Source organism: Lampetra planeri, chromosome 1, assembly GCF_965212315.1.
Source record: "Lampetra planeri chromosome 1, kcLamPlan1.2.h2, whole genome shotgun sequence".
Taxonomy (NCBI): domain Eukaryota; kingdom Metazoa; phylum Chordata; class Hyperoartia; order Petromyzontiformes; family Petromyzontidae; genus Lampetra; species Lampetra planeri.
The window spans coordinates 11,825,133-11,852,575 of record NC_136107.1 but is presented as its reverse complement, the minus strand read 5'-3'; the positions used below and the strand labels follow the sequence as shown (position 1 = coordinate 11,852,575).

At 45.8% G+C, this 27,443-nt stretch overlaps 1 protein-coding gene across 1 annotated transcript in view; it reads left to right on the top strand.

Annotated features, from left to right (window-relative positions):
* Positions 1-27,443, top strand: part of LOC144717812 (contactin-associated protein-like 2) — a 191,865-nt gene that overhangs the window by 77,678 nt on the left and 86,744 nt on the right. Inside the window, exons 8-11 of the mRNA XM_078593481.1 lie at positions 3,736-4,033; positions 13,018-13,164; positions 14,837-14,984; positions 15,496-15,602. Coding sequence (XP_078449607.1) covers positions 3,736-4,033; positions 13,018-13,164; positions 14,837-14,984; positions 15,496-15,602 — 700 coding nt within the window. The remainder of the gene's footprint in view (positions 1-3,735; positions 4,034-13,017; positions 13,165-14,836; positions 14,985-15,495; positions 15,603-27,443) is intronic.

Genomic DNA, 27,443 nt, shown 5'->3' with positions numbered 1-27,443 from the left:
ATGCTTATGAAGCGAGGAAGGGTGAGTTGTGTGAAGTGAAACCTAAGTTGTCCGGGGTGCATGGGGTTGAGTGCGATTCCTGTTGAGTGAAGGTTAGCCGTGGAAGTTCACCCCTATGGATGTTGGATGGAGTCCAGCCTCAGGAAGGGATGGACTTTCCTTGCCAGTAAAACCTGTGGGTCACGCTGGATAATATATCGAAAGTATGTGAGGCAGCTGAGGTGTAGTAAGGGATAGAACATGGCTGAGTTTGGTTGGGAAGTGCCATTGCATTCGTCCCCGAAATTGCACTGGCCGGAGAAATGGCCGGTGGATGTCGTTTGAATTTGACGGCCGCGGTGTGGGCAAGGGTGAGTGAGATGGCGCCGTTGAGTTATCCACAAGTCGCGCTTGGAGCCGTATGTTTATCCTCGACTTATTCATCCCCAGTGTTGTGCGGTCGGGGTCTGGGGTGTCGGATGGGCCGAGGGAAATGTGTTGTTCCACCCCCAGTTACGAATCCATGGCGTCAGGAGTGCCCCGAAGACCTGAACCCCCCCCCCCCAAGCCCTCTTGGCCAGTGACGGCCACAAATCCGCCCGGGGAGAAGGACTGACATCAAGAACTGGACATTTCGGTGACGGATCGCCTTGAAATTGTGTTTTTGCATTGTGTGTTGATGGGCGACCGCATGTTCGAAATATTCAATGCTTGTAGTAACGATCGCGGGGGTTCCGTTGCGTGTGTTGTTCAGATTTTTACGTTATTGTTTTGGTTGTGGTTGTCCGCACTGCTCTTCTGGGGAGTAAGTTGTTCCTTTTCCTGCTCTTCGGTCCTAAAACGTTGGTTATGTGTTGCATTGTGTTAAATGTATGGTTCGGCCTGAGATAGGTTGATTTAAAATTGTGTTAGCCGGGATGGCTATATTTTTAAGAGAGGGAGGGGGGGGGGTGATGTAAGGACAGTACGGGTGATAGAGGGACAGTACGGCTCCCCGGGACCATGGTTACTAATGAACGTAACGGGAACAGACAGGGTCATGTTAGGGTAATGTGCATTGGCAATTGTGCACAAGTACAAATTAATGGCTGGATTATGAGTTTAAACACATTTGCATTTACTGTGTGTATTCTAGAAAGTATATTGCTTTTAATTAGACCTAGTAGAGGAGTGTGTTCGGTATTTTTTTTTATTCTCCCAGCAAGGCATGGATTACACATATGCTGTGTGTGAATCCATGTTGGTATATTACTATCATTACTTGAAATGTATTCATGTAATATAATCAGCTTTTATGAAATCAGTTTATGAAAGTGCTTCTGAATCAGCGGTGAATTCAGATTATGTTTGCGAGAGATTCAAGTAACCCGGCCACAGAACAAAAGGTTATTACTCAGCACCTTGCTTAATTCAAGAAATTCATTACCTCTTACTATTTACCCTAAAACACGCATTTTTTTTACATACAAGTTTTGTATATTTTGCACTACATGGGATTTGGGTTGGTATTAACGTGGTGCAGTGCGATATATTTTTTACATATGTAATAAACTACTTTCACGACGATCTTGACTGGGGTCTTTTATTGATAGAATTCTTGCACAGCTCACTCCCGCTCTCCCCATATGCTTTCCTTCTCTCTACGGCTGGGGACGAGCAATTCTCTGTTCCGCCATTGAGGTCCACTTCTCTCCCACTCCCCAATCCCGCCGCTGGCTGGCGGCGTGCCGGGAGGAGAGGCGAGCCTCGCTGGGTTCCGCCACGTGGTCGATGGCTAGGAGAGGCTTGTGCAGCGACACAATCCGGTCACACACCGACCCCTGAGTCCTCCCCTGCCCCTGCTTATATCCCTCTTGGCGGAGCTAAGCTCCGCCTCTAGCCTCGCCCCCTCATGGAACCTTCCCGATGGTTCCCGCACGTTCCCCTTTGACTCCGCCCATTACCTTTGGCCCAGATATATCCCCGCTTGGGATTGGATACCCGCTACCCGGTGGTGGCCGTGCGGTTACCCCTTTCCACCCATTAGATGGTGCTCTTTCATTACACATACATGTGTACAGGCCGTTTATGAATCCACTTCTTAATGAGCACTTGCATTGTTGTTGAACTTTGTATGTATGTTGAACTGTACTAATCAGAGGTGCGGGGGAAGGACAACAAACTAAATACAAAAATAAACTTCTCCAATTATCTCGGTCTCGCTGTACACTGCGTTGCGCCACTATCCGAGTAGTTCACCTCGTATTCAATAAACCTTCAGCGCCAGGGTGAACATGTGACTCCAACGTATTTAATTAATGAACATTAATGAACATTAATGAATTTCGATGAGTTTCAATGACTTTCAACGAGTATCAATGACTTTCAACGAGTTTCAATGACTTTCAACGAGGTAAACCTGATGGAAAAGCAAAACACAAAATACAACATCCATTAATACGTGCAATATCAATACAATGAATGAACACTGTCACATAATAACATTGTCTCAGATAACATGAATGTCAACAATAGGTCCTGGATGGACTAGGCACCTACATTAGCACTGAATAGCTATACAACAAGAGAATAAGATACTGTGTTAAATAAGGTCACTTTATGTAATCACCATACTGCAACCTAAATGTACAGTGCTGCATATAACACTGAACTGTGGATGAGATACTTATTCATTCTTGCTCTCAAGAACACATTAAAGTTACATGGGCACAAGTCTGGCTTGACGTATCCAACTACAAATAATATTCACAATAATGCAAATGGTAGGCTTTGTTGTTAACTAGGCCCCATATTCATCGTAACAATTTAACAGCATTATAAAGACAATTACAGCATTATAACAGCAATCCCAACATTGTAACAGCAGTCCCGGTATTATAAAACATAAACGAACTTACACACAATGCTTCTTAAAGTCCTGCAATGAACAGTTTTATCTGTCTTCACTGAGATGCTATTTGTGCCTCTATATTGTACTCTGTGTAATGGCTGACACCCCCTACTGACCTCGTGGCTTAAATAACTTTAACCCAGAACTTCCTGGTCACGTAACCAAACTCAGCACCCTCATATTAGGAAGTTAATGGATAAACACACCCCTATATCTAGTGTCAGACAGAACAAAGATCCTTAAATTATGTGAGGATTATCTGACCATACTTCCAAACACTGGTCAGTGCGGGTTGGTAATTGGGGGAGTGCAGAACTAGAGAGGATTTTGCTGCACTGCCCTCTACTGCCCACGTCACCTACAGCACCTGTTTTCTTACATATGGTCGCTCATCCAACCAGGCTCGACTTTGCTTGGCTTCTAAGGTCTGATGGGATACGGCCGCATTCTGGATAATTTGGTCATTGGCACGATTTAATTACTTTATGTAAAAAAATGTTAGGGCTTGGTTATGAGTGCAGCACTATATCGATGTCACACGATACCTGTGCTTTGTGTATTTGAGCGTGTGTATGTCAGTGGTTAGCGCACTTTTTACATAAACCTGGCGACCCGAATTTTATTCCTTCTCACAGTTAATATAAGTGACGAATATCTGAACCAGTTTTGGGACCTCCCTAGGTCGACTCAACCTTAAACGAGTACTGGAGCGACAAAGGCGGCCGGGCGTGGTTCTGGCCATTCCATCCCCACGTGTAGCCATACCGGCCTTTGTGAGATGCGCACTAACAACACTTGCCCCAACAAGCCTGTATTGCCTACACAGGGGATCTTTGTATTTGCCCGTCTGTGTGCACGCATGGTAGGGCAACGTAATGTTTGGATGCCCGGCAGAGGTCGCGCTCGGTCCCGTCACGTTCCCCAGCCCTGGTGGGTACTTGGCGCTGGCCGGCCACTTGCTGTGGCCCAACCACACACAACCTCAGGTCCAGTCGCTGGGGCTGCAGTTCCGCACATGGGATGCCGCGGGGCTGCTGCTGCAGGTGGTGTCGGTGGCGGGAGGCCATGGCGTGGAGGGCCTGCGCTTGGCCCTGAGCAAGGGGAATCTGCACATGACCTCCTCTCTCCATCTCCGAGGGCGCACCGAGCTCCTCCTAGTCACTGGTGAGTTTCAGAATGCTCCAGTGGTTTCAAGCTGGCCCCTAATATTTTCTGGAACACTGCTCGGCTGACTTGAGTTAGGGGTTATTGGCATGAGGCACTACCACGAGAGAACAAGGTACACTTATCCATAATAATTTTAAACCCTATATTTGTATAGTTCTACAGACACGTTTATAAATGATTATTAGAAAATAATGCGAGATGGGTGTGGACAAAATAATTTCTGAAAGTTCTGAATATTTTGTGAATATTTAATTGTGTGTTTTTGCAAATATCTATTCTTACAGATGTAATAAGAGCCTATGTCCAGCTCACGTGGTGATCGCCTCTGCCGGTCCCGCTTTACAGCCAATGGGGGGAGAGCCTGGGAGCATGGCCTCGGCGTGATCACGGGATGTCAGCTAGGGTGATTGGTTCTGCTGGTCTTGGCCTCAGCCAATGGGAAGACAAGTAAGGGGCGTGGTCCCGGGAGTTGATGGGGAATCTGGAACATTCGGCGCAGGCTATTAAGGTTTGGCTGGAGTGTACCACTTGACCCAGGCGTTAAATAAGGGGAGAGATCAGAGACACGTGGTCAGACATGGAACGAAGAGAGAGAGGGGCCACGCGCGAGCGGGGCTCCGGGTGCCACGTGGCGGTGCATCTCTTCTGGGCTGTCTGCCTGCTTCCCGTTGCCTGCCAGCAACGGGGAGTGTTTGTGAACTGAAGAAGTGAAATAAAAGGACCGATTCCACAAGCCGTCTCCAAGAGGTTTATTACACCAAGATAAAAATGCTTAAATGCTTTAAACCTCTCATATATAAGTGAATTGTTGGTTTTGATTATTGATGTATTTCCTCTTGGTTTCGATTATATGCCAATTTATATTTATAAGCCATAGAAACTGCATCAGCCATGGGCGTTGTTTGACTGTACTTCACACTGGTCAGTGCGGGTTGGTGTAGAAGACTAGGACTTGTTCAGATGTCACTCGCCAACAACGCTAGCTGTGACTGGGAATCGAACTTAGGTGGGCGGGTTCATAGCACCATACGTTAATGATTGCGCCACTGTTTCGCTCCATCGAACGTTGTATTTTTAATTTACAATACAATCATAGAGACGTCATTATCCAGATATTACGTGCAATGGAGATGTAGATGGTTGTCCTCAACACTTATGATCTCAATTGCATGTTTGGATAAATCCTATTGTGAGAGGAAGACTGTACGAGGGTGATGAGGGTGTCTTCTTGTTCATAGCATATGAAAAAACAATGCTGCGGGCTCCTGGTATAATTCTTCCATCTTGTCTCCATGGCCACTTCTGACAACAAATGTAGTGGGTCCAATACGAGGAGAGACGGTTCTTTAGAGGAAACACGGTTATTACAAACTATGAGTACATAACACAAAGGGGTAACTGCCCCTTACACCCGATACCCTAAGGAGGTAGCCCCTCCGGACTAATGTAGCTTCCAGCCATCTCGGCTGTCAATATAACAATAAAACACGTTAACAAACCATGGAAGAGTATGTGTACCTCAATAAAAAACGAGAAAAGCAACAAAACGAGTAGTCCCACATAAATACCCCAGCCCACCTGTACAAATATACACTATACACATATATACAAGTTGTCGCACGTACAACCGCACCCGCACAACCAATCAATGACAATGCGGCCGACCGACGGCAAGACAAAGGCAAGAATACGCACGGAACAAAACTACCAATCGGATGCGAGGGTACATGTGCGGTGTGGAGGACGTGAGAGTGTGGGTAGGTTCATGAAAATCGTTGAATTTTTGAGCGAGTCACGTTGCTGGTCCGTCTGAAGGGGCAGAGGGTTGCAATGGTGGGTCTGCAGGAACCGGATAAACATGGGGGATCCTTCTAGATTTGAAGCTTTCGTGACTGCAAGGATTCATATTCTTAGGTTTTTTCGGTAAAGTCACGTAGGTAAAACATTACAATTAATAAAAGTAAAATAATATAAAAATCACGACGTTTCGGAGGCAACACAAGCTTCCGTCTTCAGGTGGAACCGTCACAGCCACGACAGCTGTATCAAGTAACGTCGTGATTTTTATTTTATTTTACTTTTATTAATTTTAATGTTTTACCTACGTGACTTTACCGAAAAAACCTAAGAATATGGGGGATCCTGCGTCATCTGAGGGTGTAATGACATGGCTGGGCTGAGAGTCAGGCACCGTGGATGCATGACCTGGCTCGTCGGACATATCACGCTCTCGGCCCCCGTGTAGTGTGGATGAAGTGTATGTGTCGACAAAAGGCTTAAAACGCGTTGGGTGGACACACCAGCGCCATTTACCGTATTGAATTTTAACACATTGCCGCCGGACGACCCAGATGATCTCTACCGGACCCCTCCAAGGTCTATGCAGTTTTGGCAATGTCACCAGGGGCACCTGGGGGCAATGGAGGCAAGCCTTGTCCCCTTCGACCCATTTATGACTGGACGTACGAAGGCCCCGCAGGCATTCGTTGGCCAGTTGCTGTGACTCCGAATTATAATTAATAGCCTGCCTCGCGTCAACCAATTTTTAAAGATTAAAGCGTATGTGATCCGCGATTTTAGATTTAGAGGCGGGCGGCTTAACGTGCAATTGAACCTCCACTGGGGGGTTGACCTCCCTGCCATACATTAGGTAGAATGGTGAGAAGCCAGTCGCCGTGTGAGGCGCAATCCTGTACGCAGCCAGGATCCCTGGAATCTGCAGGTCCCAATCGACCTGTGACTCACACCTGATGGCTCAGCATCGAGGTGAGTGTCCTATGCAGGCGCTCAACCATACCGTCCGTTTGCTGGTGATATGGCAAGGCGGATGAAAAATTTTCCCTTTGTCGGTCAGCAGCTGTTCCGGAGCACCCTTATCCAGGACATAGCCCTGGAGAAAAGCCTCTGTAATGGCTGCTGCCAATTGATTGGGGAGTGGCCAAGCCATAGGCCATCGAGTGAAGTATTCCACCCCAACTAGCAGGTACTTGTTACCCCGGGGAGTGGCAGAAAATGACCCCAGGATGTCAAGGGCGACAAGTTCATTGACGCGGGACACCTGAATGGATAGCAACGGCGGGCAGGATGGTCTCGTGGGAGGTTTTCGGCGGGGGCACTGGGTGCAGCCTTGGAGCAAGTCGGCTACGTCCCTTGCCATGCCTGGCCAGATTAAGTGCAGCTGGAGCATGGTAAGTGTTTTGTATACTCCTAAATGCAGGAGGTGCTCGTGAGCAGCCCACACAGCCTTGCACTGCAGGGCAGTGGGCACCACAAATTTGTGTGCTTGCGAGCAGCTGTCCCATTTCATCAAGAGGCTGTCTCATACGGTGAAAGAAGCGGGACCCTCACGACCTCTTTCCTCGTGCGACTCTCCGGCCTGACGGTGCAAGAAGGGATGCGTCTTCCACCTGGAGACACCCTCAATCAGCCAAACACAGGCCTAGTAGCGCGTCTTGGGCGACCGACCTGTCGGATACCCCAGGAGGACTGATCCCAGCATCGGCTGCAGCAGTGAGGAGTGGAGGCGAGCTGTCAACTCGTTGCCTGCAACGCTCCGAACCGAGGAAGCACGCTCACTTTCCGCTAGTCGGTAATTGCGACAAGGCGTCAGCGTTAGCATGTCGGACACCTTTACGATAGGTGACCGTGAACGTGTAGTCCTGAAGGACCTCGAACCAGCGAGAGAGTTGACCGGATGTCTGGTCAACTCATAACGCGTATTGAAGTGCACAATGAAATTCCTACCATATAGGTATGGCCTGTACTGCTGAATAAAGAAGACTATGGCCAACAGTTCGCGATGGGTGATGCAATAGCGTTGTTCCGCAGGGGACAGCACTCTGCTGCCATAGGCTTTTATATTTGCTCCAGAGTCTCTCCGCCCATAGCCACACCTTCCTTCTGGAACTCTCTAGGGGGCCCTGGAACATGATGGAATCTCCCCAACCCCCCTATTGGGGTCTGGAGTGCCTGGTGGCCCAAGGGCCCGACTCATCCCACCTAGCCTGTCTACCACCCCCTGTTGACACATGTCCGCTATTGCAGGTAAGGGTCAATGGTGAATATACATCCAGCCTAACAATGGCACTACACAGGTATGAATTCGTTAAATTTGTCTCGAACAAATCTTCCTTAAGGTGTTCTCTGAGACTTGTACATTAATTGTCATGGCTATAACTGTTTTATGCATTGACCATCACTAAATTAATATAATAACAATAACCTTGTTTGATTTAAATAAATTACATCCTTCCACAGATTTCACAAACATTAGGAATGGTTTATGAATATGGAGACAGAATACATTGTTTGCAAAGGAGACTTTGGGTAATGTAGAGTACAAAAACGGTCTAAAAACTTCTATGTTCGTGGAATTTTGAAGAAGACAATATATAAACTTGTGGAAAAATAATGTTTTTTTAATTCCTTAATATGCTTTAATGATCATACATCCAGCCTGTACAACTGCAACTATTTGGGGTGTACTGTCGGATCGGATCATGATTAGATGTTGCACTTCCCCCAATAAATCTGATCTTGCTACTTTGAGAGATTAGCTCAACATTGTTACACTCATTACCAATGGGAATTAAAATAAAATAGAATGTTCAGAGATAATCATTTAAGTATTATAAATACTTCCGTAAGTTATGGCATTTAATCGCACTGAGGTTTATTGGTGAAAGTGTTATAATGCTTACTTTACATCGATGACAAACACTAACATTCTTAAAGACGTACTATCTGGCAGCAGTTAAATTGGGGAAACGAAACGACATGTCTCGGACCGCGTCCGTGAACACAAGGCAGATCTGAAACACGGTAGAACCAATACCTCTGCTGTTGCCGACCATTGTTTTAACACTGTGGGCTCACACGAAATTGATTTGTCCAAGACACAGGTACTCTGCAAACCTACCAGCTACCTTCAGAGATTTGTTCATGAAGCTATCTAGATATATAAACACAGACACAACTTCAACCGAGAGGATGGGTACAAACTGAGCAATCATAATATATCATCAGCTTGCAAAAAAAGCCATATTTTGAGATTTTTACAGCGGTTATTAACAACTTATATTTGCAATTCAGTTAATATCTGGCCATTGTCAGGGTGGGCAGCTGTTGTATATGTCGTATTATGAAATTTTGATAAAAATAATAAAAATTTATGAAAATTCAAGAAATGCGCAAATCACATAAATGATGTAAATGTATGTAATTATATACATAAATTATGATAATGACGGAGATAATCGTAGTAATTTATGCGGATGCTTGCGATTATGTTAATGTGTGCAGTTATGATAATTAGGCTTAGCTTCGTTATCCAGAGTAGTATCAATCGGGATAAAACGATTATCTTTGATTAACATTTACTGATTATTTTTGTGTTTTTATGTTATGTCAGGTCTCCAAATTCATTTCTCATCGCAGGATACAGTTCTTATGAATAAGATAGTTTTGCATGGACTTGGAAAGGAACACTCGAGATACTTCTGTGTTAACAATTTTTATTCTAAACAACATGTGACACTCTAACATGCAAAGGCAAAAGTATACGTCAATAGATTCATCGGCAAGATTATATGTTAACGAAATGTTTGACAATAGTGGGTGGGTGCGTGTGTTCGTGGTAGAGCATATCTGGCTCTGCTTTAATACATTTTTCGGCGAGACTCTATAACAAAGAAACAGGTTTGAAACAATATTCTCTCTCTGTAAACGTGTCCATTCGCAATGAGGATTTCGAGAGTTTTAGTTTGCATCGATGAATCTATTGGTCGTTTATGCGATAAGAGAAACGAAAATAAAAGGCAAGAAAAAAACTTCACACTCTTATAACCGACGGATTCTTAATTACTCAGAGGGCCACGATTCCCCACGGCTAGCTGGTGTTCCAACTTTATAATTAGTCTTCTGATGATTGTCTAGGGTGGGTCCCATTGTGAGAGGGGTGGATTGTCTCTTGGATAAATTCTTGCATGCCCCGCGGGAAGTAGATGTGTGTGTGTGCTTCCTTGAGGTTGTGAGTGGGGAAAGTCATACGACCGACTTGGAGATTCTCCTCTCGCCCGTGCGGGTTGCAGCCGCGACTTTCTCCGCTGGGAGATGATGAGCGGCGTCGGTCCGCTGCTGTTCGTGAAGAGACTTGCCCGCTGGGTGGTGCCCGGCGGCGCTTGGCTGCGCTTGGCGGCCCGTATTCTGTGACTCTGACGGCGCGGTGGTGCGCGCGTTCTTTGTAGCTGATGACGCGGTGGCATCCTCTGCAGCTCTGATGGCACGGCAGCGCTCGTTTGGAAGGCTCTGACTCTCTCTCCACTGCTGGATGACGAGTCGGTTCTCGTTGGTGCCGGTTGATCTGTGTGTGCGTATTGAACACACGGCGCATGCGCTGGCGCTGTCCTCTTCCTCACGGCCGTTCGATCAGGCTTTCTCCACTGCTTCGTGCTCTTTGCTTTGCTGGCTTGGTTGACGCTTGGCGATCTCCGCCCTTTCTACAGGTTGATTGCTTGTTGTCACTCGTCACTCTCTCTTCTCCGTACTTTCCTTTGTTCGTGCAGCTGCCAGCTTCATACGGGCACTCGCTGATGCTTCTCCCGCCCTCACTTCAGGGGCTTCGTTGTTTTAGGTTCTCTCACGAAAATGATAGCTGGAATCTCCGTCAGCTTCACTCGCAGCTCGGCGGCTCAGTGTAGCGATTCTTCTTAGGTGGTGCAGACCTCAGCTTGTCAATGCACGTCGCTACCCCGCGAACATCGTCATTCTGGATGACGGAAGAGCTCCTTCGTTGTCGGCGACAAGATGAGATGGGGGCCTCAGCCCCGGTGGCGTCGAGATGAGATGGGGGGCCGGAGCCCCGGTGGCGATGGGTTGAATGGATTTTTCCTCGGCTTATATCGGGAAAATCCACTCGGTTTTTTTCCGAGTTGTTCAAAGGCCGGAACCATATAACTTTTTTTGTTCGTGTGTGTGGACACATCTGCGTCTGGGCGTGTCGTGTGCGTGTCCGTCCGTGTGTGTCGTGTGTGCGTCTGTATGTGCGACTTATTGGAGGAAAGGTTCTTCAAAGACACAGCTGCCCGCAATAATTCTGGAAGGAGGGGTGGGGGTTTCCTCGCGAAACGGCGCCTCACATGAGTCATCAATACCAAACCAGACTGACGATTCGCGTTCACACCGAGGTTGCTAAATCATAATCCAGGTTTTGGGTTTTGATTATGAATAATATTGGTGGCGAAAGCCTACGCGTTAAGCGAGCTCTATAATCCCTTCCCTCGCTCTTGGCGTTTATCCTTTGTCTCATACGGCTCCAAGCCGTATGCCTGGTCTGGAAGTTAAAATGAGGCTCACTTTTGCTGCTTAGTATTATTGTGATTTGATTGTAAGTAGCCGTGTTCACGGTATTTCCATCGTGGTTTGATTTCTTTATGGGGAAATGTTATTTGCTCGTGTGCGCAAATCTTGCTGTCCATGCTGCGGGGAGACAAAGACGGCTGTGCTCCCTCATGGAGCACACTGCGCGTGTGTTGCCCGCTCGCCATGAACTTTTATGAGGGCCATTTCCCTGCTTTGTGCCTGCTCTGTGGCCGTTTCTCTCGGGAAGACAAAGACGGCTGTGAGCTCCCTTCCCCTGGAGTGTTACATGTTGGTTAATTATGATAGACTTCTCCGCCCTTAACTCTCCTAGGAGATCCACTCTAATTTCGTACTTATTATTTGACTTAGCCTATTATTATTTATCTGATATCCCGGTGCTAGGGAATTTGTTTTTTTTTTGGCTTAGGAGTGACCCTGACTGCCATAATTATTCTTTGATGCTTCGGCCCGGCCGCGTAGAAAATTATTAAAGGTAAATAATGTCAGTATTACATTAACAAATGAGGATTCACGGCCCCCTGGTGCAGACTGTAGTCTGGTTTACAATTGGAGCGAGGATAGATAATGTTTGCTTAACCTTCATGGCTAAGTTGGTAACTTGTATAACTAATATGGCTCGAAAACCAATGCTATTTTTTTTAGCCATTAAGAATATAATTATATATTCCTCGTGGCGCCTGTTTTTTTGTATTGTGAGGGGGGCTTTTTGAAGTGTGGGTGTTATCCTAACACCCCCTTGCAATTTCCCCCCCCCCCTTTTTCCTCTGGTGTGAAATTCGGGGAGGTTTTATGACATTTGATGGCTGTCTCTTTCATGCTTTCTGGCCTTATTGAAGGGAGGTGTGCACGCATCTGTGGAATTGGGGGAACGGGTTTTTACTCGTCTTTGTTTGCTCCCAAGTTGCCCCGTGTCTATTAAAAAAAATATATATGTTGGCAGAATTATTCTTAATATTAATAAAAAAAAGGGTATAGATACAACACAGCCAAGTGAACCAGTCTGGTTTGAGCAGATCACATGGAAAGTACAGCCTGAACAAGTGATTTCTGAGGCTTCACATTCTTAAGCCTCCATCGTAATGGGCAGTGAGCACTCCTACAATTGCTTTCATAACTACACGTTTGATTTTTTTCAAATATTAACCAAAAATTTTCTGTGCACCCTACTACATCCGAGCAACATGTTTTTGCCTCTATGTTTTGATGTGTGTGCGTGTGTATATTTTTAAATGTGCCAATAGAAATGTGTCTAAATTGTGGTATTTTTTTGTCTGTGTACAGTTTGTATATGTGTGATCTTTCATGCATTGCAAAGTGGCAGGTTGACACTCCTGCGAGCACTTGTGTGTATTTGAATATGGCTACACTGATGCATTGTGATGTATGACCAATGCACAGAAAGTGGCATACAAATGCTCTGATTAGCCTCACGAATTATTATTATCAAACAAACATTGCAAATGTATTCATAAGCCATATCGCGTGGTAAATTTCTGGATAGTAATGTTGGCCCCAAATTTGATTTACCTAAAACCCTTCATCTATGTGCATGCTGTGTTCGACTCTTCATGAGCGTGTTTTATTTCACTCTCATGCCCCAGGCTCCTCGCTGAACGATGGGGAGTGGCACGGGGTGATGCTGCAGGTGCGCGACGACTCTCTGCTCGTCGTGGTGGACGGGCGCGAGCACTTCGTCATGTTCTCTCCAGCACTGCACCTCATCGCAGGAAACACCTACTATTTTGGAGGTACTAATGCTACACCTGGTCTTTATGCCTTTCTTTGTAGTGTTTTTTTTCTTGGCATTTAAAAAGCAAGGGTCAAATTTATAACTTGTATGTGTTGAGTTTGAAAAACCATTCATTGGTATCTGGGCAGCCATATGAATTCCATTTGTGCCTCCTGCAAAATCATGTGTGGGCAGTGATTGGTGATGTGAGTGATCAGGTGCACTTTACCACAGTCACAATTAAGTAACTCCTTAATGCCCCACTTATGGAGGAGGCAGCAGCTGCTCCCACGTGTAGTTCTAAGATGGTTAAGTGTAATCCAGTGTTTTTGAGACAAAGAGAAGCCAAGTGTGTTAATGCTAATGACATAATTATATTTTTATATGCACCATCAATCACGTATTTAGAAAGAGGCGAGGTCACTAGGAATAGTACATTTTTTTCGAAGGCGAAAACCATGTATAAAGCAAAAAATAATGAAATGCAGACCCAGTGTAAAATGCAATTACAACAGGGTTGTATTGATGCGATTGTCAAGCCAGACAATTGCGTCAGGAGCAACGGAGTGTATCGCTGTAATGTCTCCTTCGTATTTGTGGATCGGGCATTGCGTCGTTATATGTTGTATGGTCTGTTCTGGATGACCACAGTCGCAGATTGGAGAGTTTTAAATTTTACATTTGTGCATCAGGTATCCACATTTGCCATGGTATATGTGGATGCGATTTACGTTGGACCATGAGCTTTGTGGATGATCAAATCCAAGCATCTTCTGCGTTGGGTCTTTCACAAGGTGTTTGTGAGTTCTTTTGAACTCCATTTAGCTCTCAAAGTTTCATCGGGGTTGAACCTGCATTGTTGAAGGTTAAGAGCATGGGTCCAAAACTTGCGTGACTTCAAGCAATGACGAGGGACGTTATTGAGGTCCTGATGAATTGGAAGGCGACTGTTTTCCTCAATTTGCAAGGCTTTCCGGAGGGTTGCAGCATTGCGGGGGATAGGTGGGGGAGAGACGTATCACAGCACGGGCAGCCAGGGTGTTAGGGTCGACTTGAGGGTTCTAGTGATACACCGCATAGCAGTGTTCAGTTGGACATCAAAAAGTCGAGTGTGACTACTTCTGGTCCATACTGGTACACAGTATTCGCCTACACAATGGTTATACAATGGTTATTGTTTATGTCCGTAGCACTGGTGCTGATGCTCCACAACTTGTCCTTCCCAGTTTCTGGAACAGGTTCACCCTTGTTTTGGTCTTGGCGGCTACCTTTTTCAGGTGGTCATGGAAGTTTATCGTATGGTCCAGCTTTATTTCGTGATAGGTTAGAGTGGGGTCGTGCCACACAGTATTGTCATAGGTCACTTTCAGAGTGTGCTTGGCGCTCCTATTATCAAGATGAAAATCAGTGAGAATTCAGTTAAAATAATACACCACGCATTCGAAAAATCTCACTGATCTTGGCACCGCTGGTACCAGTCATCTGCAAGTCCTCTCAGCTCCATATTCTCCTGTACCGCATAAGCCCATCTCTTCTTTAGCCTATGCTGAGCCCATTTATCTCTATCTATCAAAACAGAAGCTGCTTCGGCATGCGGTGCTACATGACCCAGCCAACGCCTGTATGTGTGCTGATGTTTCTGTTGTCTATTGCTCGTCACGTCGTCGGGTCACTCTTCCCCTGTCCATTAGGGTACCCACAGTCTGCTGTGGCCCCTTTCCTGGGCTGCATGCGGCTCATTCAAATGGACAACCAGCCAGTGGATATCACGCTGCTCCAGCAGGGCCTGCTGGGCACCTTCATCAACGTGCACTTTGACTTGTGTGGGATCACTGACAGGTCAGGTTAACCGCTGTGATTTACGTGATGACTTGAGAATAAAATGTCATCTTTGTCTTGGAAAAAAAGCTTAGGACATAGCACGTGGTAAACAGGTTGTATCTTTTTTCCAACAAACATTTCACTATGTTGCATGGAACTAAAAATATTAATTCATTTGTATTTTTATTCATCATTGGATAAATATGTCTATTGCTAATATGATCCATTTTATTTAGTTATCCAGCAATGTCTATTATGTCAAGACAGCCAACAACAAATATATAAAATATACAAAAAACACATTTTAACCTTGAAAGATCTGGAAGCTAAATTCTTTGAAAGAGCACATGTGGTCTGGTTTATTAGAATGCAGTCCGTACATTTCTTCATGATCACATCACCGGCACAACACAATAATTGGGCCACAACTATAGCATTAGTGCTCTGGGGCTGATTGATGAATTGGTGGGAGTTAGCTTTGCCGGCAGTCAGTATTACGGATGTCGGCGGGCTGTGTGTGGCTGCGCAGGTGCCTGCCCAATCACTGCGAGCACGGAGGGCGCTGCATGCAGACGTGGGGAGGCTTCTCATGTGACTGCCAAGGCACCAGTTACACTGGCAGCACCTGCCACATGCGTAAGTGTCTATAATACAGCAGCAGACTCTCACACCACAGCCATGCAGTCCACTGCATGATCCATTCAGATGGCTGTAAATTGTTTGTTTAAACAGGCTGTCCACCAGGAAGATAGACTATTAAATCAGTTTGTTATGCAGGTCCTTGGCACATTGTTACATTGCAGGATGGTGATCTGTGGTGTCAGCTTGGGGAGACCTTCATCCAGCAGTGGATTGACCAAGGCTGGTACTAATGATGAGTAAGAGCCTCACTGATTCCCAAGACTCTAGCAGGGCCTTACACTCTGATATTTGGCTGTGGGAGAAAATTGGAATAGCCTATAAACCCAATGCATCAAATGTTACAATGCCAATATGCTGCACAGATAGTACAGGCACCTACTTGCTGTACTGCATCCATGCCATCAAACAACTCTACTACAAAGTCAACGGAAGACAGTCCTTCAATTTTCATCTTTAATAGAGGCATACAGTATAAACAGAAAGTATGGATCAATTTAACACAATGTATATTCTTGGGTAACTGACTTGATATGCCATTGGAACCTCCTTTGCCAGTAGCAAAATATGATAATTATTTTTTACCCTTTTATCTGGAAACAAAACTGACACCTTTTTTACAAGGAGTCATGTTTGCATTGACCACAATACCTGCGGTCGGAATGCAAACAAAAACACAACTCTGATAATTATCAGAGTATGTTTTTGTTTTCATTCTGACCACAAGTATTGTGGTTAATGGAGACATGATTCCTTGTAAAAGGTTTCAGTTTGGTGTTTTAACATCTTAACACCTGTTTTGTTGCCAGAAAAAAGGGGAAACCCTATTCTCAGTGCTACATTTCATTCTCAAGATTAAAATCTCAATCGATTTTTTTTCAATTTCTACACTAATGTTTGGCCACCAGTTGTTTCTTTTTTACTAGCCAAGTAGTATTCACAATCAATATGGATGAACCACGATTATTTTGTTGAGGATGAATGAACATGGAAGATAATTAATCAAATGCACCCCAGGGTCCCGAATAAACGGAAATAAAAATCGTAATTAATGTATTAATAGAAACTCCGTCTCACCGCACACATAAACGCCATAGTCCAAGTGCAGCGAGGACGAATGCGCATAAGAAACAAAACCTTAAAACTTTGATTAGTGTATCATGTAGATCTCGTCGAGAGGAATATATTGCCGTATCGTTTGCCTTCAACAGACATAAAATGACGTCGCAACGCAGTTTATGCGAGAGCCGGGGGATTATGGGACCCCGGGGTCCCTCCATGAGGTTCATTTCTGGAGCAGCATTTTTGATTTCTGCCTTTTTTGGAGTTTTAAAACTATTTCCTGGTATTCTTAAACAACCTCTTAGATTTATATAATGAAAGCAGGCATTTTGTAGCAATAATTAGAATATACAATTAAAAGTAGTGCATTGTGTTCAGTTTTGGTAGCGGGTAGTTTGTGATAAACTACCTCAGGGCGTGACGACCCTGCCTTACGCGAGTCCCAGGCACAGCTGGCCCGGCTGTCAGTACCTGGTAAGGGCCCCTCCCAGGGTTACGCGGTTTTCTCACTGCCTTGTGAGTGTCTCAGGAGAGTCAATGGCTAAGGGAGTAAACCCCGACAGAAAATCAGGAGTGGGGCCCCTCAGGCGGTTTTGTGACGCACTGCGGCACATTCCCGGCAGCCCCTGCAGCCAAACTGGTACCGAACGTCGTGCTATGCACTCCTTTGGACATTACCAGCAAGGCCGAGGGGGGGATCCTGACGCATGGGCAACCCAGGATTTCCAGAATAAACCTGCCCAGGCTTTGCGCCAACAAGAGGTGCAAAAATGGGGAAAGGACACTCCTCGGCCACCTAATTGTGGCCAAGAAACACGGATGGCAGCAGTCACGGGTTATAAGCTCATTTTAGATTGGCGTAAAAAATGGGCGCCACGGGTTGCCATCGTCGGTGGGAGGGGTCATTGCACCCCAATGGATAGCTACCGCCCGCCTCAAGCAGGGCAGCCCCCGGCCAATAAGGTGCTTTCCCGCCACGGCTCACCTGCTCCAATGGGTGCTTGGAGCTTATGGTTCATCACCAGACAAGTGGGCTGCAATACTTGCACCAGACAAAAACAAAACAAAACGATAGAAGGTTCCAGCCCTTCATTTTGCAAGCTGGAATGTACGTACAATGTGTTCTGGACTCTCCGAAGATCTATTGCAGATTGAGGACATCCGCAAGACTGCAGTTATCGACAGGGAGCTGACAAGACTTTATGTGGATATTGCAGCACTGCAGGAGACCCGGCTTGCTGGCAGTGGCTCACTACGAGAGAGTGACTACACTTTCTACTGGCAAGGAAAACAGCAGAACGAACCAAGGAACACGGTCTTGGGTTTGCTGTCAAAAACACACTCCTTGGCATGATAGAACCCCCGACTTCAGGCTCCGAGCGGATTCTGCTCATGAGACTGCTCACTGCTTCTGGCCATGTAAACATCCTGAGTGTCTACGCCCCAACACTCTACTCACCTCCGGAGATTCATGACCAGTTCTATGAAGAGCTTCACAATATTATTAGCAAAATCCCCAGCTCTGAGCACGTTTCTGTTGGGGCCGACCACGACTTGTGGCCCGCATGCCTTGGCTATCACGGCATTGGAAATATGAATGTCAGTGGCCAAAGACTACTGGAGCTTTGTTCAAACCACAATCTCTGTATCACAAACTCATTCTTTCTCACAAAACCGTGCCATAAAGTATCATGGAGATACCCAAGGTCTCTTAATTGGCACCAACTGTACCTCGTCATCACCCGACGAGCCCTCCTCAACTCAGTACTCATCACACGCAGCTACCACAGCGCAGTCTGTGACACTGATCACTCGCTGGTATCCAGCAAGGTCAGACTACGCCCAAAAAAGATACACCGCCTCAAACAAAAGCGCTACCTACGCATCAACTCTGCCAAGACCTCCCTCCCAGAGCTCACTCAATCATTCCAACACAGCCTTGAGCAGTCCCTACACGACACACCAGATGGAAGCGTGGAGACAAAGTGGGCATACATCAGAGATCCCATCTTCAATGCAGCCATCAAAACCTTCAGTAAGCAGACAAGGCGGAACACAGACTGGTTTGAGGAACACCTGGCTATATTGGAACCCATCCTCCAAGCCAAGCGCATGGCGCTCCTGAAGTACAAGCAAGTCCCAAGTTCAGGATCATTAAGGGCTCTGAAAGCTGCCCACAGTGCAGTTCAAACGACCGCCAGACACTGCGCCAACAACTACTGGGTGAACCTCAGCAGTAGGATCCAACTCGCCTCTGACACTGGCAATATCCGTGCCATGTATGAAGGCATCAAGTCAGCCTTTGATTCAAACATCAGGAGGACGGCCCCCCTTAAATCCAGCACAGGGGCCATCATCACTGATAAACAAGAGCAAATGGCCAGGTGGGTAGAATACTACTCAGAGCTCTACTCACGAGACAACGGTGTGTCAGAAGCTGCCCTTGCTGCTGTAAGGCCTTTACCAACGATACACGAATTGGACAATGTTCCAACCTTGAAGGAACTGGACAACGCCATCAACTCACTATCCAGCGGCAAGTCCCCGGGACAGGACGGTATCACACCTGAGGTACTGAAATGTGCGAAACCCGCCGTCCTCACAAAACTCCATGAACTTATATGCCAGTGCTGGGAAGAAGCAATGCCTCAAGACATGAGAGACTCCAACATCATCACCCTATATAAAAACAAGGGTGACCATGGGGACTGCAATAACTACCGTGGAATCTCCCTGCTGAGCATCGTGGGGAAAACCTTTGCCCGTGTGGTCCTCAGCAGGTTACAGATACTAGCTGAGAGGATGTATCCTGAGGATCAGTGTGGCTTCAGAGCAGGAAGTTCCACAATTGACATGCTCTTCTCCTTGCATCAGCTACAGGAGAAATGTCGAGAATAGAGAATGCCCCTGTACTTGGCATTCATTGATCTTACAAAATCCTTTGACCTCATCAGTATGGGAGGCCTTTTCAAACTCCTCAAAATGATTGGCTGCCCACCGAAGCTGCTGGCAGTCATCTCCTCTTTCCATGACAACATGAAAGGAACAATACAGCACAGCGGCACCACCTCAGAGGAATTTCCCATACTCAGCGGTGTAAAGCAGGGGTGTGTGCTTGCCCCAACACTGTTTGGCATCTTTTTCTCACTTATGCTCACACATGCCTTTGGGACAGCAGAAGAGGGAGTCTTTCTTCATACAATATCTGATGGCAAACTCTTCAATCTTGGCCGTCTCAGATCCAAAACCAAAGTCTGCAAAGTCCTCATCAGAGAACTCTTATTTGCTGATGATGCTGCACTGACAGCTCACACAAAACAAGGTCTGCACACTCATCGACCACCTTGCCAATGCCTGCAACAACTTTGGCCTGACAACCAGTCTGAAAAAGACCAATGTTATGGGTCAGGATGTCAGAGACACCCCTTCCATAAATAATGGCAGCTACACCCTGGAAGTCGTTCAGGACTTCACCTACTTGGGCTCCACCATCACCTGCAATTTGTCCATTGTCACAGAGATTGACAAGCGCATTGGGAAGGCGTCTACAGCTATGTTCAGGTTGACCAAAAGAGTGTGGGAGAACAAATCTCTAACGCTCAACACCAAAGTGCAGGTGTATCGGGCCTGCATCCTTAGCACCCTCCTCTATGGATCTGAGTCCTGGACAACATACGCCCATCAAGAAAATCTATTAAACACATTCCACCTCCGATGTCTCAAGCACATCCTTGGTATCAGATGGCAAGATCGCATTCCAAACACCTCAGTCCTCAACTTGGCCAACATTCCCAGCATATACTCTCTACTCAGTCATAGGCGCCTGAGATGGCTTGGACATGTGCGCCGCATGCAGGATGGCAGAATACGCAAGGATATCTTGTATGGCGAGCTGGCATCAGGCACACGGGTCACTGGTCGCCCGGTCCTGCGCTTCAGAGATGTCTGTAAACGGGACATGAAGAGCTTCGACATCAACCCAAATGACTGGGAGAAAACTGCCGGTGACCGACTCAGCTGGCAGCAGGCTGTGAAAACAGGCCTCAGGAGAGGCGAGGAGAAAAGACACACCGCTTGGCAGACAAAGAGGGAGCGACGTAAAGAACAAGAGCTGCCACCGCATTCACTTGCAATTGTTGTGGCAAGGATTGCCACTCAAGGATTGGCCTACTAAGCAAAACCTCCAGCTGACCTCGTAAGGCGCAAAAGAAATTGTCTCTCAAGACACAAAGGCCTATGATGATTGTGTTCAGTATAAGTTCAGCATAATTGTAATTCATTTCTATGTTGTGTAAATGTTAAGGGACTACAACTTGCACATTTGTTTTTCAATTTTTTTCTAATTTAGAGATGTAGGCAAGAAACGAATGCAGTGTAAATATTATTTTCAACAAGGCTGAAACAACGAGGATGAGTTTATATCTGGATGAGTTTATACAGTGAGGGAAAAAAGTATTTGATCCCCTGCTGATTTTGTACGTTTGCCCACTGACAAAGAAAGGATCAGTCTATAATTTTAATGGTAGGTTTATTTGAACAGTGAGAGACAGAATAGCAACAAAAAAATCCAGAAAAACGCATGTCAAAATTGTTATCAATTGATTTGCATTTTAATGAGGGAAATAAGTATTTGACCCCCTCTCAATCAGAAAGATTTCTGGCTCCCAGGTGTATTTTATACAGGTAACGAGCTGAGATTAGGAGCACACTCTTAAAGGGAGTGCTCCTAATCTCAGCTTATTACTGTATAAAAGACACCTGTTCACAGAAGCAATCAATCAGATTCAAAACTCTCCACCATGGCCAAGACCAAAGAGCTCTCCAAGGATGTCAGAGGCAAGATTGTAGACCTTCACAAGGCTGGAATGGGCTACAAGACCATCACCAAGCAGCTTGGTGAGAAGGTGACAACAGTTGGTGCGATTATTCGCAAATAGAAGAAACACAAAAGAACGGTCAATCTCCTTCGGCCTGGGGCTACATGCAAGATCTCACCTCGTGGAGTTGCAATGATCATGAGAACGGTGAGGAATCAGCCCAGAACTACACGGGAGGATCTTGTCAATAATGATCTCAAGGCAGCTGGGACCATAGTCACCAAGAAAACAGTTGGTAACACACTACGCCGTGAAGGACTGAAATCCTGCATCGCCCGCAAGGTCCCCCTGCTCAAGAAAGCACATATACATGCCCGTCTGAAGTTTGCCAATGAACATCTGAATGATTCAGAGGACAACTGGGTGAAAGTGTTGTGGTCAGATGAGACCAAAATGGAGCTCTTTGGCATCAACTCAACTCGCCGTGTTTGGAGGAGGAATGCTATGACCCCAAGAACACCATCCCCACCGTCAAACATGGAGGTGGAAACATTATGCTTTGGGGGTGTTTTTCTGATAAGGGGACAGGACAACTTCACCGCATCAAAGGGACGATGGACGGGGCCATGTACCGTCAAATCTTGGGTGAGAATCTCCTTCCCTCAGCCAGGGCATTGAAAATGGGTCGTGGATAGGTATTCCAGCATGACTATGACCCAAAACACACGGCCAAGGCAACAAAGGAGTGGCTCAAGAAGAAGCACATTCAGGTCCTGGAGTGGCCTAGCCAGTCTTCAGACCTTAATCCCATAGAAAATCTGTGGAGGGAGCTGAAGGATCGAGTTGCCAAACGTCAGCCTCGAAACCTTAATGACTTGGAGAAGATCTGCAAAGAGGAGTGGGACAAAATCCCTCCTGAGATGTGTGCAAACCTGGTGGCCAACTACAAGAAACGTCTGACCTCTGTGATTGCCAACAAGGGTTTTGCCACCAAGTACTAAGTCATGTTTTGCAGAGGGATCAAATACTTATTTCCCTCATTAAAATGCAAATCAATTTATAACATTTTTGACATGCGTTTTTCTGGATTTTGTTGTTGTTATTCTGTCCCTCACTGTTCAAATAAACCTACCATTAAAACTATAGACTGATCATTTCTTTGTCAGTGGGCAAACGTACAAAATCAGCAGGGGATCAAATACTTTTTCCCTCACTGTATCTGTGCCCATTAAATGTTTTTCCTTTGAACCTTAAAATTTTGGATAGCATAAAAAAATGAGCTCCAGCAAATTAAATTATCCATAATTAGAGTAAATTTCAATAGAGTTAATTTAGAGCAGTGCCAAACTGTAATTGGCTTTAATTGTGTAGATATGTAGTGACGACAGGGACGGTCGGACTTGAGGCAGTACACGTTTATTAACACTTAGGGAGGTACAGCTGGAAGTATTCCCAGGCTAGCTCCCACCTACTCTCACACTCGTCCTCTCAAGGACCTAACTGACCTTGCTCAGCTTCGGCACAGGTCTCGACCACCAGCCACATGAAGTCGGCCCTCAGAAGGACATCGACCTTCGCGGCTCTGGGGTCGCACCGCTGGGCTTGCTCTGGTCGGCCCTTAGAAGGACAGCGACCCAGAGGAGTTCCAGAGTCTAGCTAGCTGGTCTTCAGTCTTCACTGGCTCTTCTTCTTGAGCGGGTCCCAACTGCCCTCTCGCTCATGAGCCCCCGTCTTTTATACGATTCCCCACCGAGGGGCGGGGGTTCTGTGGGATCCCAGCACCACTCCCCCTCCCCTCGAGAGAGGCCCCGGCTAGGGATGTGTTACAACCGCCCCGCACAGGTAAGTACGGGAGTTATCCGGCGTTTGGTGTGCGCGCACTCCAATACCATCACCACAGATATATCATGTGATATTTTACTTAATAAATAAGCAATGCAAGGGAACACATTGTTTTTCAAATTAAATAGTTATACGTTGATTTACATAACCATCAGCAGCGGTGATATATCCACTGCGAGATGAAAGCATTCCAAAGTTGTTGCTATCCCTCATGGTCACGCAATGTAACAGTCCATCTGGCTCCCGCGTGCGAGCCGATTTCATTGCTCCATCTCCATGTGGGACGTTTTCTCAGGCGCGTTTCCCGACCTTTGGATGCCACTTCATCATCAGTCTTTACCATTGGCCATCATCCCCCCCTGCAAGTAACGTGTCCTTCCAAAGCCCACTTACTTATCTAGATAAATATTTATTAGATGCCGTACATATTTCTAAATGAAAACATAAAATATCATACTGTACATAGTCATTGTAATTTAATATTTTGAAATGAATTGTAACTTTTGCTAATTTCTGAGTGAAACGTGATTATTATTATTTTAATAACAATAATACTTGTGAAATGCGTAGGAGGTGGGCGGGGGGTTTCAAAATCATATTATGCCCGTGCATTATGCAGGATTAACAGCATCAAAGGGAGGGGATAGGAGTAGCATTAATAAAGGGAAGGAATGTTAATAGTATGTAGCTGCAGTGACTAAACAACCACGTAAAAAACTAACGTATAAACTACATAGTATCATCGGTATACTAAATATACTCTCCAATAAGCTGAGCAACTAACAGTAAGTAATACATTACAATTCTATGTCGCAAAAAATAGAATATGCTTCCAGCTAAACTTTTTTCCCTAACATCACACGGGTCTACCCCGTACTATATGCTGCCATAGACAAACCCAACATTAAATTATATACTGTATTACTATACACCACCCTATACACGGGCATAATATGACTTTGAAACCCCCTGCCCACCTCCTACGCATTTCACAAGTAGTACTAATCACATACCTGCATTTCCCATAAATATTCTAAATTCCTCTTCATATGCAAATTATTTTGTCAAGGCGCCCTTCCCCCCTTCCAACCCAGCTTAAATACACGCTCCAAGCGTGGTGGTGTTTCATTCAGACGCTGTCTCCCCGACAGACCTGGTCTTCACCTGAGGACGGCTGCCTGCGTTGTGGCCGAAACGTCGTGAAAATTATTTTATTATGTTTTATTTTTATTATTTTATTACTTCCCTTCTACGTGACTTTACCGAAAGAACCAAGAAGATGAATCCCTGCAGTCACGAAAGCTTTAAATCGAAATTTAATCCGAGATTATGTTAATGTATGCCAGTATACACATACATTATGTAAAATATGGAGGTGATCTTCTTATGTTATGCGAGTGTATACGATTATGCTAATATATGTAGTTATACTAATTATGCTTAGCTTCATTGTCTAGGGTTGTATTATCAATCGGGATAATACATTTAATTGTATGAAGTTATACAAGTGTGATGTAAGTATGCTAAATTAAGCTCGGCTTCGTTGTCTAGGGTTGTATTATCAATCGGGATAATACAATTATTCTCGCTTTAACATTTACTGATTATGTCTTAGTGTGTTTATGTCAGGTCTCCAAATTCAAATCTCACTGCAGGATACAGTTCTTATAATTAAGATTATTATGCATTAACTTAGGAAGGGCACCACTCAGACTCTTTTGTGTGAAGCAATTTTAATTTTTAACCAAAAACATAACACTCTAATATGCAAACTCTTATTCTTGGAATTGTCAACACAGTACCCTTGGAGATGTTCTCCTCATTGATCCGTACATTTAACCCTCAATGATTACGTTGTTAACTGGGTAACAGAACATTTGACTAATTCCTCGGAGTCATGCGGGCATATACGGCGATAGGAAAACGTCCTTAAACATGCATGCGACGATATTCATACGAACGGCAATAAAGAAACATTTGCCGAAGGCAAAAGTATAAGTCAATTAATTAATTGGCAAGATTATGCAATTAACGAAAACGAATGACTAAAATACTTCTAACAATCGTATTCATCTAACTCGACGGGCAGCAATGCTTTTCACGATCAGTTGATATTTAACGCACCACCTTGGAATGGCAACCCTTCTTGAAACACAAAGATAACTTTTTGGAACAATCTTATTAGTCCCGATATGCGTATTGTGTGCGTGTGTCTTCTTTGATCAATTGTTGACTTGGCGGCTGACGCGGTACGGCGTTCCTTGTGCTGAAAATACCTCGGGTTCCCAGCAGGGCCGCTGGGACGGCGTGTGTGTGTGTATTAAACACACGGCACTCTTGCCTGCGCCAACACTCTTCCTCTTGGCGTTGCAGCTCTCTCCACTGCTGGTTGAGTTGGCGCGATGCTCGCCATCGGCGGTGCGCGATGATTCCGTCGTCAGATAGCGTGCGCAGCTCGTCTGCTGGTCGCCGTTCCTCACTCTTGTCTTGGTTCCCAGCTGGTGCTTGTCGGTGTTTGGGTCGAACCCACGGCGCTCTCGCTGGCGCTGACACTCTTGCTCACGGGCGGCTGGTCAGGCTCTTTCCCCTGCTCCGTGCTCTCTCCTTGATCATGCAGCTGCCAGCTTCACACGGACACCCGCCCTTACGTCAGGGCTTGCGCTGGCTCAGGCTCTTTCCACTGCTCCGTTCTCTCTCCTTGCTTTCACCCTTGGCGTGCAGCTGCCAGCTTCACACGGGCACCCACTGGTGCCTCTCCTGCCCTCACTTCAGGGTTGCGCTGGCTCGGGCTCTTTCCACTGCTCCGTTCTCTCTCCTTGCTTTCTCCATGCTCTCTCCTTTATCGTGCAGCTGCCAGCTTCACACGGGCACCCACTGGTGCCTCTCCCGCCCTCACTTCAGGGCTGCGCTGGCTCGGGCTCTTTCCACTGCTCCGTTCTCTCCTTTGGCGGGCAGCTGCCAGCTTTGCACGGACACCCGCCCTTACTTCAGGGCTTGCCTTGTCGTTGCTCAACTTTCGTGCTCTCCGCCCTTCTTCCAAGAGGGCTCTTGCTGTGAGCTGCTCGTCGCTGGGTGGATCACTCACTCTCAAAACTTGTATATTGTATTAGTACACCTCTTACATAACTCTGATAGCTTAGTACAATACAACTTATCGCAATCCTCGATTCCGCAAGCGACTCAAAACATCAGGATGAATGTAGAATAAACTTTCAGCGATACTGTCAGTTCATGCCGAACTCAGCGCTTAACAACACATCGTCCCTTCTCTCTGCAAGACACGACACCCATAGTTGATCTCGAGGCCATACCCCGGAGTTTGCCCCTTTGCAAGACTGAATTGCATGATCTGTGTCCGTGCTTAAATGTGAATTTCCTCCCCTCTCTGCGCGTCTCTTGCGAGAGAAAAAAAAAACAGATGCCCTCTGTCACGTCCTCTCTCCGCGGCCGCGCCTGATTGCCCCCCCCCCCCTCTTTCCTTGATGACCCCGGACGGGCTGTTTTCCGTCAACGTTTATGCTTGTTTGCATTTCCCCCCCTCCTTTTCATAGTGTTTGTTATCTCGAGGCCAGACACCCTTCATACGTATTTATGGCTACCATGTGTTTGTGTCAAATTGTTGGAAGACAAAGGTGACCAGGGAGGCTCTGATTCCATGGAATACATATTATCTGGTCTTGTGTGTGTTGGACCTATTTCTTGTATCTCTTATGAATTACCCCCGTCTAATATCTCGTAGTTATTATTTGGTTTATATTTAACCAAGATTCGTAATGCCCCTCGTTACCACCATTATTCCGAGGGTTTTGCCAAGCTTTGTTATAAGTCTGTGTCGCCAGGGATCGGTGTTGTATTCTAGAGTTATATTTTGATATCCCGAGGCTGGGGATATAACCAAGCCCTCACTTTCTTGACTGCCAGAATTTACATTCCTTGGTTCTCTTGGTGAAGTTACATGGATAGAAAGATACAATACAAAATAATATATGAGTTGAATAAGGGTGAAATAAAATAAGTAATAACGAAGCCACTAATATAGACTGCAGTCTATAACGTCGATTTGTTCTTTTTACACTTTTACTGTTAAAGAAAACGCGAGTTTTAACGTCCGTTTGTC